At 36.6% G+C, this 18,554-nt stretch overlaps 2 protein-coding genes across 9 annotated transcripts in view; both read right to left on the minus strand.

Moving 5' to 3' along the window:
- Nucleotides 1–1,320: 1,320 nt before the first annotated feature.
- Nucleotides 1,321–13,848, minus strand: LOC113645211 (semaphorin-4E-like). 2 transcript variants are annotated; one of them, XM_047806486.1, is made up of 15 exons: nucleotides 13,693–13,848; nucleotides 10,607–10,770; nucleotides 9,927–10,072; nucleotides 9,546–9,605; nucleotides 8,008–8,106; nucleotides 7,756–7,855; nucleotides 7,400–7,510; nucleotides 7,097–7,248; nucleotides 6,471–6,643; nucleotides 5,157–5,310; nucleotides 4,435–4,654; nucleotides 4,224–4,339; nucleotides 3,081–3,250; nucleotides 2,793–2,857; nucleotides 1,321–2,636 (listed from the first exon to the last, which is right to left on the minus strand). In XM_047806486.1, exons 2-15 carry the CDS (start codon nucleotides 10,704–10,706, stop codon nucleotides 2,119–2,121), a joined length of 2,184 nt encoding a protein of 727 aa, XP_047662442.1. In that variant the 5' UTR covers nucleotides 10,707–10,770; nucleotides 13,693–13,848; the 3' UTR covers nucleotides 1,321–2,118. The 2 variants fall into 2 exon arrangements, with proteins under 2 accessions (XP_047662442.1, XP_047662443.1); XM_047806487.1 differs by having other exon boundaries at nucleotides 2,805–2,857; nucleotides 13,693–13,847.
- Nucleotides 13,849–16,836: 2,988 nt separating this feature from the next.
- The window catches only part of LOC113636953 (semaphorin-4E-like), a 34,905-nt gene continuing 33,187 nt past the window's right edge, over nucleotides 16,837–18,554 (minus strand). For all 7 annotated transcript variants that reach the window (XM_047806484.1, XM_047806485.1, XM_047806483.1 and 4 more), the window contains 2 exons: nucleotides 18,266–18,318; nucleotides 16,837–18,104 (listed from right to left, as the gene is read on the minus strand). In XM_047806484.1, coding sequence (XP_047662440.1) covers nucleotides 17,584–18,104; nucleotides 18,266–18,318 — 574 coding nt within the window. In that variant the 3' untranslated portion in view covers nucleotides 16,837–17,583. The remainder of the gene's footprint in view (nucleotides 18,105–18,265; nucleotides 18,319–18,554) is intronic.

Consider the following 18,554-nt stretch of genomic DNA (forward strand, 5'->3'; position numbering starts at 1 on the left):
TCAGAGCTAGAGGTAGCCGAACTGAAGATGTTGAGGTTCTCTTTGGGAGTGACAAGGTTCGATAGGATTAGGAACAAGTACATGAGAGGGACAGCTCATGTTGGACGTTTGGGAGACAAAGTTTGGGAGGCCAGATTAAGATAGTTTGGACATGTTCAGAGGAGGGAGAGTGAGTATATTGGTAGGAGAATGTTGGACATGGAGCTGCCAGGCAGGAGGCAAAGAGGAAGGCCAAAGAGGAGGTATATGGATGTAATTAATGAGGATTTGAAGCTAGTGGGTGCAAGTGTTGGGGATGCAGAAGATAGGGATAGGTGGAGAGAGATGATTCGCTGTGGTGACCCCTGAAGAGAAAAGCCGAAAGAAGTGTAAAAAAATCTATCCTAATGGTAGATATAATTGATTTTATTACCTTTTTTTCCATGACCGTTTCTTCTTACTCTCCTGCACAGGCTGCTGCTGAATTGTCAAAGCAGGCAGAGGAAAGTAAAAACAAAGAGGAAGAGAGTGGAGATGAGAGGCCAGGGCTGAGCTCCAGAGCCTCTGCAGAGGAGGGAGGTGAGGAGATGCAGAAGAGGGTGAGGAGAAAGAGAAATGCAGAGCAGTAGAGTCCATGCAGACAGAGGAGGATCTGATCCAGCAGAGCCAGGCCAAGTATGACTCGTGTTGTTACAGTCCCGTACTCCTGCAGTCAACTATGAATGGGAGTTCTCGCATCGACACGGCTTCTGCTGCCAGTTCTCATTTACATTTACATTTACATTTACATTTACAGCATTTGGCAGACGCCCTTATCCAGAGCGACGTACATAAGTGCTTAAATCTCTAACACTGAATACATTAATGCTGGTTCACTAGGTTACATACTTAAGATACCATGAGTTTAAAACATTTTCTCCAAAGGCATCTTTTAGCTGTGGTTTCATTTCAAGCGCTATCACTACAGGAGATGAGAAGCTGATGCTCAAGACATCTGTACAAACAGTTATTTTGTTTTTAAGTATAAACATATATGTGGATTTACTTAAGATGCTTTCACTTGCAGTGAAGCATTTCATTGTTGAGTAAACAATAATCTCTGCACCAGGCCTCATGGGAACAAAAGTAATTTGAAAGATATGTGGATGAGGTTACCCTGTAATTAAAATGATAGTAAAGAAAATTCTGGATATTTTTGTATAACTGAATTGACTCTCCTCAAATGATTAGATTTTAATGGTTGTCGTCATATAATTTGCAACAATACAAATCTTTTTTTAACAACTTAAACTTATTTGATTGAAGTCATATAGACTGAAAATAATGGTTCTGTACACAGAAGACATTACACAAACACATTCAGTTTATTTTACAGTAAAAATGCTCACAAAATGTTAGAATAAAAAAAAATACATTAAGAAAGAGGTAAAAAAGTCCTGCAAATTTCAGTGAGCTACTGCCCTGGAAACACAGTACTGAATCTGGAGGCTTCAACAGCAAGAGGTTTAAAAAAATGCCACACATGCCAAAAGCTCAGTGTAGATGTCTAGACGTGCTAAACGTGTTTTCTGACATGTATTTTGAAAGAAGCGTTTGTGTATCCTGTTTGGAAATACATACAGAGGCTCTAGTGCACAGAGACTTTCACAAAACCATTTACCACTAGCTCGAATGATCAAATAAATAATTTTAATAATAAAATAAAAAGAAAAAACAAAACTGATGGTCATTCTCATTCAATGTCTCCTCCAGAATAGAGATTTATGAAGGAAATATGAATTATGCTGGCATCCCATGGATGACTGGTTGTATAATCCTCTTCAGTAGACCATATACAATCTTCAATACATCTTCACATCTATTTTAGCCTTTGTTTTTAATTGGCAAACGATATACTGTGCTTAAACCAGTTTCGGTGCTTTATGGTTTTAAGCAATACCAGAGTCTAAAAATAACGAAATAATAAAGTGTAATAAAAAAAATCTCAAATCTCCTGTTTTTAAATCTCAGATCAGTTCAGATTATGTGGTTTGAGCTATGAAACTGGATTATGTCATTGAGGTGTCTGCAAAATAAAAAATAAACTTCACTGGAGCAATTTGTCTCAATTATGTTGGTTTGTCATATCAGGGGATTCAGCTATTCTGTTGTTATTTCTGTTGAACTTTCTTGAACAATTTGCAGTGGCTCCTGACAGACAGACACACTCTGTGGACTTTCCTCAGCTTTTTTCAAGCATCTCTGGACAGCAAAATGCCCTTTGTAAAAGTTCCATACCACAAGAACTATTAATATCAGTGTTGGTATAATGACCAGGATATTGAGGAAAAAGAGACATTTCTGCTGTTCCTGTGCCTGCGGCTGAACCGAAGGACGCTCCATGAAGTTCCCCAGCCTCAGCTCATATGAAGCAGTTTGGATGACATAGTCGTTACCATTGGAGGACTCTACAGAGGTGCAGGTGTAGAATCCGGCGTCGCTGCCCGAGGCATTGAGGATCAACAGGTTGTTGTGATGAATGTGGTACTTGTTGGAGTTTTGAATTGTGTGATTGTTTACGCTCCACTGCCCTCGGGCCAGGTTTGATCCTGGCTGGCAAAGCAACCTGACCTCGTTACCAGGATAGAAGGTTTTAATGATCGTAGTACTATGTACGTCTGTAACACAAAAACAACAGTCCTTGAGAGACTTATTTATTTTCAGTGACAAGTCACAATGGACTAAACCATTTCTGCTGCATGTATATTGACCCATACAAGACACTTTTATCAGTAAATACTGTACTATCTGAACCATTGGGCATAAAAAGCCACCTGTTTGCATACCAACTGCAGGGCAATGTGCAGCATTTCCATCTCTCAGACTCTGAACCACCTCACTGCAGAAGAAAAAATAAATGGACTGGATGATTGGAAATTCAATATATCTAACATTCCCACATGTGCACAATTAAAAGTAATTAATAATTACTAAAAGGTAAACTTCATGTCACATCACACCCATTGTTCCTTTTTGCCCATTTTCCTACAACAGCACACCACATCATGATTTTTTTCCTTACAGCACTATATTACAGCAGCTGAGAAGTATATGCTGAGTACCTGTGTTTATCTGGATGAATGTTTTTTATAGCAATGCAGCGTTCAGCACTGAGGTCCCAGCCGCAGTACGGGTCTCTGGCCAGCACACAGTCCATACAGGAAGCGTAATGGTCACATGTACTAAGCGGCATCTGCACCATTGCTTCCTCTGAGCCTGCATACAGCTGACCCTGAAACAATATGTGCAGCAGTTATTAAAAAGATGGTCAAACTATAACAGAATCAAACTAAAACTGAATCACAAGTAGAAATAATTAAATTAATCAGATGAGTACTGGGATAAAATTATTTTGTAAAATTATCAGAAGAATAAAAACACTCAATGAGAATGCATTTTATCATTCTCCCAAACTAAATAGATAACTATTTCTTCCCTTTTATAAATCAATTAAATAGTGTAATGTCACACACAACATTCCAATAAAAAATCCAAAACCTTTCCTTGATTCTTATACATGGCAGTCTCTGAATGATTGTCACTAAAGACACTAATACTAATGGCAAGTATTGACTGTAACATTTTGCTTTACTTTTATCTTGTGACAAAAGTCAATAACTAACCCACCAGCTCCATATACTACATATTATAATACAAAAATAAAAGCAGTTACACATTTTTTATAGCACAGGCATTAGCAGACTTGCTATTATATTGGGCAAAATAAAGGTCAGGCTTGTTTTGAAACACAAGCCATATTTCTAAATCTCTTGGAGTTATCTGCAAAATGTTTGACAAAAGAAGTTTCGAGATAACTGCTAAACTAGCTTACCTATCACTAGATCAACGTTTAGGGAAAATATTCTGTTAATTACTGAGACAAGGTGAGTCCTAGTTGCTCACTTATATACTGTACTGTACACATTATTTGGGCCTCTTTCTTTTTACAATACAAGCAGAAGGCAACCTGACAATATCTATAATATCTATATCAATATCTATATCTATCTGTCTGCCATAATGAACGAAACCACTTTAAACTTCATCGGCCCTGAAGCAAAGCTCAGTCCACCATTCCCAGTTTGACCAGGGTTCAATTCTGGAACTGCACCCAAAAACAAATAAATTAATAAAATTAACAATAATCTTTTGGTGTAGCATGAGTGAGGAAAAAAAATCAAATGTAAATGTGCTCTGAGGCTTACCAGGGTGACGGAGAGCCGCAATATCTTTACTGGCTCGGACTGCTTAAAAAGCTGCACCTCCTCTATTATCACCATCTTTCCGTCATAGTTGACTGCTTTCAGCACCGAACCGCTTGCTGTTACAAAGATTGTAAAGTTGATTGAACACTGTAACACATACATGCATAAGTCTGTATAAAATATGTAAACTGTACACTAAATATTTATGTACCTGTGCCAATAAACATGACCTGATGGCTGCTCCCATCCAGGGCAGTAGTGCTGGTCACCACTATACGAGTAAATGCAGCTCCTTTCTTCACCAGTAGGGGCTGCTCAGAAGGCTTCACTGCCTGATCCATCAGTGGGTGCTCTCGGATGAACATGAGGGTTTTATAAGGGAGGTCCAAAGACTTTGAAAAACCTTTCTCCCTTATTTTACTGTTAATACACTACACACACACACACACACACACACACACACACACACACACACACACACACACACACACACACATACACACACACACACACACACATACACACACACACACACACACACACACACACACACACACACACACACACACACACACACACACACACACACACACACACACACACACACAGCAACACAAAACGATTGATTAACTACTGCATAGTGTTTTTGGAGACAAAATATACCAATTCAGATGTCAAACCCTATGCACATCACTACGTAAGGTATTACTCAGGAAATGATAACAAGAGCATTAATAATAACTGGGACCATAGTTTCTTGGATCTGGAACTACAGACAAAAATTATTCAAGACCTTATGGCCAATAAAAATTGAGTATTCAGCTGCAGTATAATTCTGTCTATTATTCTGACTTAATTAAGTCATTTATCCACCACTGTAGCTAACAAGTAAAAATGATTGTTGTAGGATATGTTGGTAAATGTTGAACTCACAGCTCCGGGACGAGGGTCAGGCAGAGGCCCGTCGTATGTCACACTCTTTCGAAGTAAAGCATCACTGTTTAGAACTTTGAATTGGCCTTTAGAGAACACATCCCTGATGTCCTGTATCCTGTACGCACACACTGCTGAGTACTCCGGCATTTCCCTGTCAGTAAAATCACAGCTATGAAACACGTGTCATAAGTCAGTGGTTAAAAATTATGTCTAATTAATGTTTGAATCTGGTACCATTGTAATTCATTTCTACATTTTTTTTTTGTTTTTAACTGGATGTCACAGTCTTACTCATATGCTAATAGGAAGAAAAAACAGAAATAAAAACATCCATCCATCCATCCATCCATCCATCCATCCATCCATCCATCCATCCATCCATCCATTTTCTACCGCTTATCTGGGGCCGGGTCCCGGGGGCAGAAGTCTAAGCAGGGACACCCAGACTTCCCTCTCCCCAGACACTTCCTCCAGCTCTTCCGGGAGAATACCGAGGCGTTCCCAGGCCAGCCGAGAGACATAGTCCCTCCAGTGTGTCCTAGGTCTTCCCCGGGGCCTCCTCCCGGTTGGACATGCCTGGAACACCTCAGCTGACTCCTCTCGATGTGGAGGAGCAGCGAGTCTACTCTGAGCTCCTCCCGAGTGACTGAGCTCCTCACCCTATCTCTAAGGGAGCGCCCAGCCACCCTGCGGAGGAAACTCATTTCGGCCGCCTGTATCCGGGATCTTGTCCTTTCGGTCATGACCCAAAGCTCATCACCATAGGTGAGGGTAGGTAAATCAACTGGTAAATAGAGAGCTTCAACTTACGGCTCAGCCCTTTCTTCACCACAACAGATCTGTATATCGACCGCATCACTGCAGAAGATACACCGATCCGCCTGTCGATCTCCCGCTCCATCCTTCCCTCACTCGTGAACAGGACCCCAAGATACTTAAACTCCTCCACTTGAGGTCAGGTGTGAGGCAAGTGTGCTAACCACTAAACCACTGTACCATCCAAACTAATACCATAATGTTTATTTCTGATGTTAATGGCAACCCATTATTGACTATAAATACCAGTGAGTTGTTAGCCTAAAGCCTGCTAGGTTTCCCATTTGACCTAACAATGTTGATCATTGCATGCACTTGAGCTCTGGCTAATCCAACAAAAATGGTAATGTTTAAGTCCTCTGCCTTAAGGTTTGACTGTATTGTTGGTCTGATATTCAACCACAATCCTGATTACATTCAAAATCACAAATTGTCTTCTTCACTGCAGTTATTTAAACATATTCTGCTGGCATTTTTCAATTGAACATTACTCACCCCTGAGGAGTGAAGACGCCGTAGAACATACAGGTTTTCCAGGTGTCTGGGCAGAAGAGGAACACATCCTGTATGAGAAGTGGTAGTCTGGTTTGAAGCACAGGACAGTCCAGGTGAGTCTTTAGAAATGACGTCCACTTCTTCTGCAATATCTGCTGTCCTCCTACATCCCCCTAGCAAGGAGAGATCAGAGGGTATGAGAACAATGCTGCAGAAAATGACAGCAAGTGACAATAATTATATTTATTTACAAATCAACATTATAAAATACAACCAAAGGTTTTTTGGTAAAAGTATTGTTCTATAAGCAGATAATATCTCTCATTTTAAGACTTTATTATGTAAGCAAAAACAAACAAACAAATATTTGATTTATAATCGTTTCACATCTTGATGATTAGCTAATCTTGTGCATTTCTTTAGTAACATCTGGTTTGTTAAGTACTGATGCAGAAATAGGAAACATGTGCTTATATTTTCCCACCCAGGTATTTTGTCATCACCTGAGGTTCTTTGTTTGAACAAAGAAGTTGTGAGGAACACACAACATTTCTGATGAATAAAAACATAGAAATCTAGAATGGTGTACTGTAATATCGGCAACATCCTTTTATAAGGAAGAGTACCTTACAAACACGGGCCACCCTTGACACCTCCATCTTACTGTAGGCATCGTACTCCACAGCTCTTTCATTAAAGAAAAGGTAAATCTTGTCATCATCCCCCTCTGGGTTGTCATCTCCCTCAGCCACATGCTTCATGCCAATGAAATTGGGCTCTGAAATAACAAAACTAATCAGTGACTCTCAACTACTCAATCACAATCTCGAAGGATTGTTTTGAGATGTAATGTTGAGTTTTAATTTATATATGAAACCAGAGGACTCATCTCAGTCCCTTACTTAGTGTAATAACATTTCCATTCTTACCATTAAGCCATGAAGTCAGGAATTCAGTTTGCATGCTGTCATCTAAGCTTCGCATCACAACCGGAGCTAAGTCAAACTTATTCAAAGATGTAGCAGAGTACAGCTTTCCATCTAAATGGCAATCAGAATTATATTATTAAAGCACAATGATGGGATCATTGAGTTACTTTCCTTTAAATAATTCAGAACATCATAACAGTTAACATAAGTAGTAGCTGTGACTAAAGTATTAACCTTCGAAAAGAATATAATGCATGAACTAAAATCAATCTTTTAATCAATCACTAACTAAACATTGTGCTCTTTGGCATGTTACGTCATGCAGCAGTTTGCCTTAAGAGAGATGAAGCACCTACCGACAAATTCAGAGGCGCATCTCTGGAAAGGATCAAATGGACACTTTCCTTTCCCATCTTGTTGTTTACCTTCGAGAGTCAGCTTGCCGTCTTTATAAGACTGGAAGACAGAACACAGCTACATGAAATGTCTACATGGTGTGATATAATACAACAAAACATGCACAAAGGCTGAAACTCATGTTAACAAATGTCTACAATATCATAGCAAGGACATTTTACAGTAAAATATGGTGAGGAACTTTTACTTACCATAATATCACAGGTTGGATTAAAAGCGTTGGTACCACAAATGAACATAGTGTCGTTCGACATTTTATGAAGGACCCGGATGTAGTTATGACAATCAGTCTGGAAAGGAAAAATTACAGGTAATACAAAGTCCAAGGAAGCCAATCAGAAAGAGACAGAAAACAGATCTGTTAACAGAACAACACAAGATAGAAGAATAATGTGGAATAATTTCATAGGCTAGGTGAGGACTCAAAGACGATGAGTAGCAGATCAGGGCTTTGTATAATAGCATAACTGTTCCTAATCAAATGATATATTTACTGCACAAATCTGTTGAACCTAACCAGGGTTTGAAAGTCAGACATGGCTTAGGGGTATAACATCTAGTTCTTAATATTCTCATATTAGGAAATAATTTTTTTTACCCTTATTTGAGAATTTACATATTTACACATAAAGACAAAGATATACAGATACATTTCTGTGGATGTTTTGGAAAACCCATTTTTACTCTTTAGACTTTCCTGTACTGAAATTAGTGTCTTATTTGTACACCAATCATAAGTACGTACAGTCTTCATCGTATTATTATCTGGTTCCTACCAAAGTGAAAGAACAAAGGAGGAAATCATGTTTAAGTAATTAATTTCAGTTCCACTGAAAGCTATCCCACTTCTCTTTATGTTTAAAGCCTTTTTGAAGGAAACTTGATTATCAATATCAACTTTATAAAGTTCACGTTCAAGCTCATTTTCAGGCAGACCTACTGTTTTGTTAGACTCTATCTTTGTAACTAGATAGCTCAGACAAGGTCAGAAATGAAGCCTAAATAAAAACATTGTTTAATTATTTTGTATATTTTTTTTACATTTTTAAAATAGAGATGACAAAGTATTTTACTGGTTATAAAAATATTTTGTTTCTGATTTTTGGCTGTTTGCCAGAATTCAGTCACAACATCGTCCAGTTGATTTCCTCTTGAAAGCAACATCAACATCATTAAACTCAAAACTGGAGTTTCTACAAGAACAACACTGTTAGGGGGTTTGAAGATAAAGCTTCAAATTCATCCAAGGACCAAGCTTTTGTGTAATCCATTGAGTTGTTTAAAATGCATTAATCAGTTTAGTTGTCCAACCCCTGGCATGATTTTACAGACACAGGTCAATAGTTTCAGTTAATGTTTGCATCAAATATAAAGAAAAAGTATGATCTCCTTGATCAGAAAGCTGGTCTGAAAAATGTCTTCACATAACTGTAACTCACTCAGTGTTTTTGTTATCAATGATCAGTAATGATCAATAATCAATAATGTGCAGATGTACAGATGTTCCTAATATACTGGATCTTTTGTGTATTTCTTCCATTCCTTCATCATCATACACCATATTCAGAGTGGTGGTGATGGTGGTGTGGTCTCTTGGGTTGTGGCAGGATGTTTAGCACTAGATGGGCAGCTTGGATTATTTATGAAACTGCTGATCTCCTGTGAGTCACACACATAACAGTCTCTTGATTTTACACAGAACAGTCACACATAAAAAAAACCCTCTCACCTGTGTTTTCCCGTTGAAGATACAATAGCGCTGCATCTCTGAAGTCACCGCCCATTTAACCTACAAAAAAGAGAATATATTTCTTTACTTATCTAGAATTAAATAAGTACAGTGCAAGTGAAAACTTACTACTAAAGCAAGGAATTTTAACATTTATGTTAAATAATAATAATAATAATAATAATAATAATAATAATAATAATAATAATAATTATTATTATTATTATTATTATTATTATTATTATTATTATTATTATCATCATCATATTTTTATTATTATAAGCATTATTATTGTTATTATTATTATTATTATTATTATTATTATTATTATTATTATTATTATTATTATTATTATTATTACAATGAAATATTTTTCCTGACCATAGCCTTCTTGTGTGTGATGTTGTTGAGGTCCAGGGCAAAGATGGCCTCTCGAGCTCCCAGGATGAGCACACCCTCATCTTCCATCAGGAGCATGGTGGTGTAATTCCACACTCCCTCCTCTTGAAAGACATGTCCTCTGTTACCTAGCAACAGCAGAATAGGCTTTTAGTGTCCACTGTGTTGGAGTAATTATAAGATCTTTGGTGCTCATAATAAAGAAAAGTACAAAGAAGTGAAGTAGAAGAAAGACTTAAAACAACTGTAACTTTTGACCTCAGTAACTCAATAATGCTTTGTGTTATTTGTATTTACATTACTGATATTATAAAGGCTGCGATGTTCCAATGCCCTAAAATGATTATTATTATTATTATTTATGTATGTATTTATTTTACATACTGTGGGGATCTTTTATATTAAGCTGTGTGCAATTTTAACAGAAGTAAGAATTTATATCAGCACTTTGTAACCATCCAGCTACAACACATCAACATGCTTTTAATATATTGCAAGGCTTATCACAGTAACATTAAACAGCAATGTTGTGCAGCCAAGTCACAAACTAATATCCATTCAAGAAAAAAAATAAATAAATAAATAATAATAATAAAAAAATCAGCAAGAAAACAAACAAACAAACAAACAAACAAAAAACCCACCAAAGACAGCTCACTTACTCAGAGTGACTGTTTTCCGTGGTGTGCTGTTCAATGGCCAAACCTGGCCTGAAGTCAATACAGCTGAAGCCCAAAAAGACAGGACAAGGAAGAACAGCATGGCCTAAAGTTCTTCAAGTCTCTGCTACAGAGCAATGTCAGTCTCAGTCTCTCAAACAGTCACACTGTAAATATTGAAAAATATATTTTTTCAGCATGAAGAAAAATAAATTGTAACATTTTACTTATTATAAAAGATTATGTTTCGATTGATGTACATCGGAAGAGCAGGGTGAAATACGGCATAACGCACATGAGCTGGATTTTCAACTGTAACCTTTTACAGTTACATTCCTTACAATTACCTTGTAGAAATATTGAGAAACATCTGTCATTCACACTGGACTACGTTAATAAAATTGTTCATTTTAAGACAATAAAGTCATTAAGAACAGCATAGTTCACACTCTACATTATTATAGAGAACAAAGTCACAGTTTCCTGTCTTAACATTACTGTAAATCAAAGAGTAAAACTTATGAAGACATATTCATGAAAGACAAAAGACACTTTATATCATATACCAGTGGTTCCAAAGAAGATGAAATATAATATAATAATATCAGAATCTCATTTTAAAGGTCATGGATCAAATTGTCATTTTTTTTTAGATCTGTATCGATGCAGCATTGAGAATAACTGAAGCAAAACCCACATCCTTCCTCATAACAGCATTGACCACCGATTATACAGTGGAGTCGCAAATTTATCACATGCTTCATGTCATTAAATGCCAGTTCCATTAGTTTATTTTTATGTTTGCAAATGTTGTACATTTAACAACACAGGGCATGTGCACCTCATGCAGTGAAGTTTAACAATATTTGAGAACCTTTAGAACATAACAGAATTTCTGCATTAATTACACTTATAACACAGTGCTGTTACAGGCCTGAATGTGCTTGGTGTTGTTTATTGTCTATAACAGCAGCTACAGGGAAAACAATTGTTGATGATTTTATCAATTGTACAAACGTGCAAGTTTAAATATATTATCATGTCTGTAGTAGACTTTATAGTAGAAGTCACAGTGACCTTTATGGAAGATGCTCCACATGATTAAATACTACTAACAATAATAAACAGATTTAAACATGTTCTTTTACAAACTGTAATTATTGATTGTGCTTCGTTTAAGATATGTATTTAATATTTAGGAATATTCAAATTTCCCAGTGTTAGCAATTTTCTTTTTAATGATCAGATGTAAAGCTGTTGCTCTGTTGTTATCTACAACAAGATGCATTTTTTCCCTCTTAGAACAGGAAGGTGAAGGAATGATAGTTTGACTTGTTTGAATTGTTTCAGTTATTCCAACAAACTATTAACAGATAAAACATATGACATGTCATTCTTAAACAAGGAAAATTTCTTAAAAAGTAGTTAATACATGTGGAATTCGAGTAATACAGCATGTACTGTCATTTAAAAAAATAATAATCTTGCAGTAACTAATTTTGTTTGGCATCCGTTCAGATAAAAATCTATAGTGTGTCTAAATACACTTTATGTATTCAACAAAGACATAAAAGTCAGAATTGTTTTTATTAGTATAGGCCTGTGTTTATATTATGACTGGGACGGAGATCAGTCCACGTTTAACATGTGATTAAAACAAAAAGCTTTCTGTCTGTAAATGTTGAGTTCCATCCTACGTCATTGAGCAATGCTGCTCGGAGACCAGTAAGTACTGAGCTGAACGTGCGCACTTGGTAATAAAGTTCCTTCTGATCCTGAGTCAGTAGGACATACTGTATTGTTAGTTACTTATGCTGGGTCCAAATATAATGGGGCTGTCAACTGACTTTGTCTTTTAAAAAAATAAACAAGTAAAAAAGAACAGAATACATAGTTTGTGTACAAAAATCTTTCTCATTAGAAAAAGCTGAAAAATAAAAGCTGTTTGGAAAGTAAAAAAAAAAATGTAATTAAACGTTTTGACCAGAAGAGGGCAGTGTATGACATCAGGCAGGGTTCTTGTAAAAATAACTCGACTGTTCGGGAATTCCAGAATCAGAATGAGGTTTATTTCCAGCTACTGTATTATCTACATGTACAGGAATTTGTCTTTGTGTGTTGGTGCATAGTAATAATAGAGAAGTATAAATATAGAAAACAAAGTCTATACAAGTTGATAGAAACGGTGACATTCCATCTAAAGGGACTTAAGCCTGTGTTTATTGTGCTAATAATCTAAATGCAGCTTAATCTGAACAAAGATCAAACATTGGTTTCATAAATAAATAAATAAATAAATAAATAAATAAATAAATAAATAAATAAACGTTCAATTAAAAGCAGCATCTATCCAGTGTATTATGTTATGCGCTTATCGCTCTGCCCCGACTGAGCTGATAAAGAACCATCCATTGACCATATCATCATGCTGAAAACTAAAAATTTGTATAATTGTAATGGGACGATCGGGTATCGAGATTTTATACAGAGAAAATTATGGTGCTGGTGGATGGCGGGCGGATTATTTATTTGAAGCATCAGATTCGGGTGAGGTTTGAGCTGATCAGCGCATCTCTATTGTACGGGACGTGTAGATGATCTAAATGATAGCAGATGACATTAAATATTGAATGTGTCAATAAATGCTTAAAGGTATGACACGATGCACTTTTATTAATAAATCATTCAAACCATTGATGGTTTAAGAGGAATAAAAATTCTTCAGGATGTTCAAAACTAATCCACTTCACCAGCCCACTGTTGAGTATTTTCTGTTACTTAAACTTAACACATTTAAAACCAATTACACAATTTTAGCCATAATTTTGTAATACTCCATATAATATAAAGCAATCATTTTGTAATACTCCACATAATATAAATGTATTAGCAGGCCAGGAAAGTATAAGCCATACAGTGTATCAACTATATCGAGAAATATCTGGAGCACCAGAACAAAACAAAAAAACACCCCTCTATTGTACAGAAACACAGAGAACACTGTTCTGAACAGTAACTTACACATCAGACACTTCATCACTGCTATTATTTTGTACTAACACAAGTATAAACTTTGAAGATGAACTTACCTGCTGCAGCTGCTGACAAAATGCTTCAAATGAAAATGTAATGGCTCTTTCACACAGAAACATATGACAGGAGATTCCGGAATTTTCATAGCAGATCCAGATTCAGAATAGAAGCAGAGAATTTAGTTGAGCTGCAGCTTCTTTGAAAAAGTCCAGGATCATAATAAAGTCATTATGGCTTTTGTGGAGAAAGAATATCGATTAGTATGCTTCTCTGCTTTAACAGTTTGCTGTAACAGAATGGATGCTGGATCCACTACAATCACAATCAACATTGGACTGCACTACATTCTACAACACCATGACTGCCCAGGGACATACGACCGGATTTGAGAGTCACAAACAGCTGGAACCAAATTCCTTGTGTGTGTCAACACACTTGGCCAATAAACCTGATTCTGATTCTGATTACGTAAAGATTAAAACACAACAGATTGTGCATACATGAGATTACTGTGGATGGTACCACTGAGAAACCATGAAGATCGCTTAGACTGTAATTAATACAATCCCTTTGGCTATGATGACTTAGGACTATAATTGCTTTTAAAGCATTAAGACTGCATTACCACAAAGAGTGAGAGGCCGATAATTTCAACAAAATAGCCTTCATATTAAAACTATCATGTTTTTTTCTGTTTGCACAATTACAATTCTTTAAAAAATAAGGAAATTATACACAATTGCACTATTAGGTGTTACCCAGATGAGGATGGGTTCCATTTTTTATGTTGTTTCCTCTCACAGTTACTTCCGTATATCATCTATAAAAGGGGGGGGGGGGGGGGCCTTACCAATGTTGTGCTAAGCTTGCTAACTGTAGATAATTTTATACCTTAAATTTTACACTTGTCTGTAAATCTGTTAAATGCACTACTGTATATGGAGAAAACTGAATTGACTTGAACTGTAAAAGGAAAATAGAGGGTGATTCAAAATATGGAATCCTGACACAGTAACCATGCTACATTTTACTAACACATATGTGGGTGGTGTTAGTAGTGACCCGACTTCTGACTTTCATTCAGATTTTTTTTACAAATCTGTCACACTTAAAATTAGGTTCAAACACATTTATAGTGCAACTTTGTATGTTCAGTTCTTATGTCTTCTCCAATGAATTGTTTTATGTCTGACAATTAGTGAAAATAGTACCAACAGAATCACTCAAGTCTGCCTACTTGGCTCACTGATTGATGACCGTTGTAGAAAGAAACACAATAAAGAGTCAAAGGAAGGAGAAATGAGAGCACAGGCAGAGCAGGAGTTCATCTTGTTCTAGCACACGCTCCAGTTCAGAGAGATGGCATGTAAGAGACAGAGACAGCAGGGACAGAGATAGGAAAAGGAGACAGAGGTTGTGGACCCTAAATGTCTTTCCTATCTTTCTCTTTTTTTTAATCAATAGCCTGCTTTCTATTGTTATTGTGCAAATAATGACCTGGGTTTAGGCAAAAAATTCCAAGAGAACCTGTTGAATTTGCTTAGATGATGCTGATGATGATAATGATGATGATGATGATGATGATGATGATGATGATGATGATTGTTATTGTATGTCTAAAAACTGAACATTCAGCCCAAGCCTATGGTCTAGAATGTGAAACTTTGAGGGATATATATTAATAACATTATTATTGATATTATTATTATTGATATTTTTTGGCTTTCTCTTTTAGACCTATGCTTTTTAAACACATCTCATTAATCTTATTTCTCTGGAACATGTTAGGACCAAATAACAACTGAGGGTCATAGCCACATGTCTTGGCTTTCACCAAAAAAAATTCAAGTCAAAAGACCCAAAAATGGCTTGGGTCCTTGACCTTTTCCTTGACCTTTTCTCTCACAGCTCAGGGTGTCAAGTTACAGGCCTGTTTTCACACCAGACTTGTAACTTGACACCCTGAGCTGTGAGAGCGTGAAAAGGTCAAGGATTGCGCAATAATCTTGTGCGCAGCTGTTTCACGCAGATCCAGGCAGCAGAGAGGGGGGATGCTGCATATCGTTGGAATCGTTTCCTTATTGGCTAAACAGCTGTAGAGGTCCCGGCCCATTTCATTGCTATTGGAAGGAGTAATTGTCAGTCAAAAACGGGTTCCCAAAAATGATGTCATGACATCATTGGGTTCTCAGCCGTCTATCTCTGCAATACAAGCACCGATTGGCTCAAATGAGGGCTTGTTTGATTCGTTAGGCCCTTTAAACCATAATGCTTAATTTAAATTACGCTTTAGCTGTTTATTTATTTGTGTATGTATATAATGTGTAGGTTTATTTACAGTATAATTCTTTATATTCATTAATGGAATAATTTATATTATTTATTTGGTCATTTTTTATTTTAATGATTGTTTTTTTTGTTGTTGTTTGTTTTTTTTTTTTAAGTGTAAAAAATCTATCCTAATGATCTTTTCTTCTTACTCTCCTTCACAGGCCACTACTGAGTGTCAGAGCAGGCAGAGGAATGTAAAGACAAACAGGAAGAGTGAGATGAGAGGCCAGGGCTGAGCTCCAGAGCCTCTGCAGAGAAGGGTGGAGGAGATGCAGAAGAGGGTGAGGAGAGAGAGAAATGCAGAGCAGTAGAGTCCATTTGGACAGAGGAGGATCTGATCCAGCAGAGCCAGGCCGAGTATGACTCGTGTTGTTACAGTCCCGTACTCCTGCAGTCAACTATGAATGGGAGTTCTCGCATCGACACGGCTTCTGCTGCCAGTTCTCCAAAGGCATCTTTCAGCTGTTGTTTCATTTCAAGCGCTATCACTACAGATGAGAAGCTGATGCTCAAGACATCTATATAAACAGTTATCTTGTCTTTAAGTATAAACTTCTACGTGAATACATACGTTATTTAAGATGCTTTCACATTGCAGTGAAGCATTTCATTGTTGAGTAAACAATAATCTTTGCACCAGGTCTCATGGGAACAAAAGTAATTTGAAAGATATGTGGATGAGGTTATCCTGTAATTAAAATGATAGTAAAGCAAATTCTGAATATTTTTATATAACTGAATTGACTCTCCTCAAATGATTAGATTTTTGTCCTATTATTTTACAACAATACAAATCTTTTTTTAACAACTTTAACTTATTTGATTGAAGTCATGTAGACTGAAAATAATGGTTTTGTACACAGAAGACATTAGACAAACACATTCACAGTTTATTTTACAGTAAAAAATGCTCACAAAATGTTAGAATAAATTAAAAAAATACATAGGATATGCAGTAGAAGAAGAAGAAGACATCAAGAGAGAGGTAAAAAAAAGTCCTGCAAATGTCATTGGGCTACTGCCCTGGAAACACAGTACTGAATCTGGAGGCTTCAACAGCAAGAGGTTTGAAAAAGGCACACATGTCAAAAGCTCAGTGTAGATGTCTAGACGTGCTAAATGTGTTATCTGACATGGATTTTGAAAGAAGTGTTTGTGTATCCTGTCTGGAAAGACATACACAGGCTCTAGTGCACAGAGACCTTCACAAAACCATTTACCACTAGCTCAAATGATCAATAAATAATTAAAAAAGAAAGAAAAAGAAAAAACTAAACCGGTGGTCATTCTCATTCAATGTCTCCTCCATAATACAGATTTATGAAGGAAATATGAATTATGCTGGCATCCCATGGATGACTGGTTGTATAAAACAATATACTGTGCTTAAACCAGTTTCAGTGTTTTTGGGTTTTAAGCATATACTGAAGTTTACAAATAAAATGAAATAATAAAGTGTAATAAAACTGTTTTTAAATCTCCAATCAGTTCAGATTATGTGTCTTGAGCTATGAAACTGGATTATGTTGGATTCGTCATTGAGGTGTCTGCAAAATAAAAAATAAACTTCACTGGAGCAATTTGTCTCCATTATGCTGGTTTGTCATATCAGGGGATTATTTTTTTTTTTTAAATGTTATTTTTCTTGAACTTTCTTGAACAATTTGCAGTGGCTCCTGACAGACAGATACACTCTGTGGACTTTCCTCAGATTTTTTTGACTTTCTCTGGACAGCAAAATGCCCTTTGTAGAAGTTCCATACCACAAGAACTAATAATATCAGTGTTGGTATAATGACCAGGATCTTGAGGGCCAAGAGAGTGTTCTGCAGTTTCTGGACTTGCAGCTGAACTGAAGGATGCTCCATGAAGTTCCCCAGCCTCAGCTCATATGTAGCAGTTTGGATGACATAGTCTTTACCATTGGAGGACTCTACAGAGGTGCAGGTGTAGAATCCGGCGTATCTGTCCAAGGCGTTGAGGATCAACAAGTTGTTGTGCTGAATGTGGTACGTGTTGGAGTTTTGAATTGTGTGATTGTTTAAGCTCCACTGCACTCGGGCCAGGTTTGATCCTGGCTGGCAAAGCAACCTGACCTCGTTACCAGGATAGAAGGTTTTAATGATCGTAGTACTTTCTGTAACACAAAAACAACAGACCTTGAGAGTCTTATTGGCTTTTAGTGACAAGTCACAATGGAATAAACCATTTCTGCACATATACAGTATTTACCCACACATATCAGTAAATACTGTACAATCTGAACCAGTGGACGTAAAAGGCCACCTGTTTACATACTGACTGCAGGACAACGTGCAGCATTTCCATCTCTCAGACTCTGAACCACCTCACTGCAGGAGACAAAAATAGATGGACATGATTGAAAATTCAAAATATCTAACATTCCCTCTCTAGGGCAGAGTCTAGAGTCTCTAGAGCAGTCAATTCAATATTTTAGACCACAGTGACGTTTGAATATTGATTCTGATTGGTCAGAAGGTGATTAAGTGAAATTTTCATGCCCTATAAAAATATTTTTTAAAAAAAATATTAAATGTTAAAAAAATATAAAAAAAATATTAAAAAT

The sequence above is a fragment of the Tachysurus fulvidraco genome, chromosome 22 (assembly GCF_022655615.1).
Source record: "Tachysurus fulvidraco isolate hzauxx_2018 chromosome 22, HZAU_PFXX_2.0, whole genome shotgun sequence".
In the NCBI taxonomy this organism is placed as follows: Eukaryota; Metazoa; Chordata; class Actinopteri; order Siluriformes; family Bagridae; genus Tachysurus; species Tachysurus fulvidraco.

Bases quoted from the DNA above. Each gene is read 5' to 3' on its own strand.
- LOC113645211 (XM_047806486.1), bottom strand. From the start codon at position 10,706: ATGCTGTTCTTCCTTGTCCTGTCTTTTTGGGCTTCAGCTGTATTGACT. The intron at 7,511-7,755 runs GTAGGTGCTTCA...ATTGCCATTTAG, and splicing joins ATGCGCCTCTGAATTTGTCG to ATGGAAAGCTGTACTCTGCT. The intron at 2,637-2,792 runs GTGGCTTTTTAT...TTTGTGTTACAG, and splicing joins TGCAGTTGGTATGCAAACAG to ACGTACATAGTACTACGATC.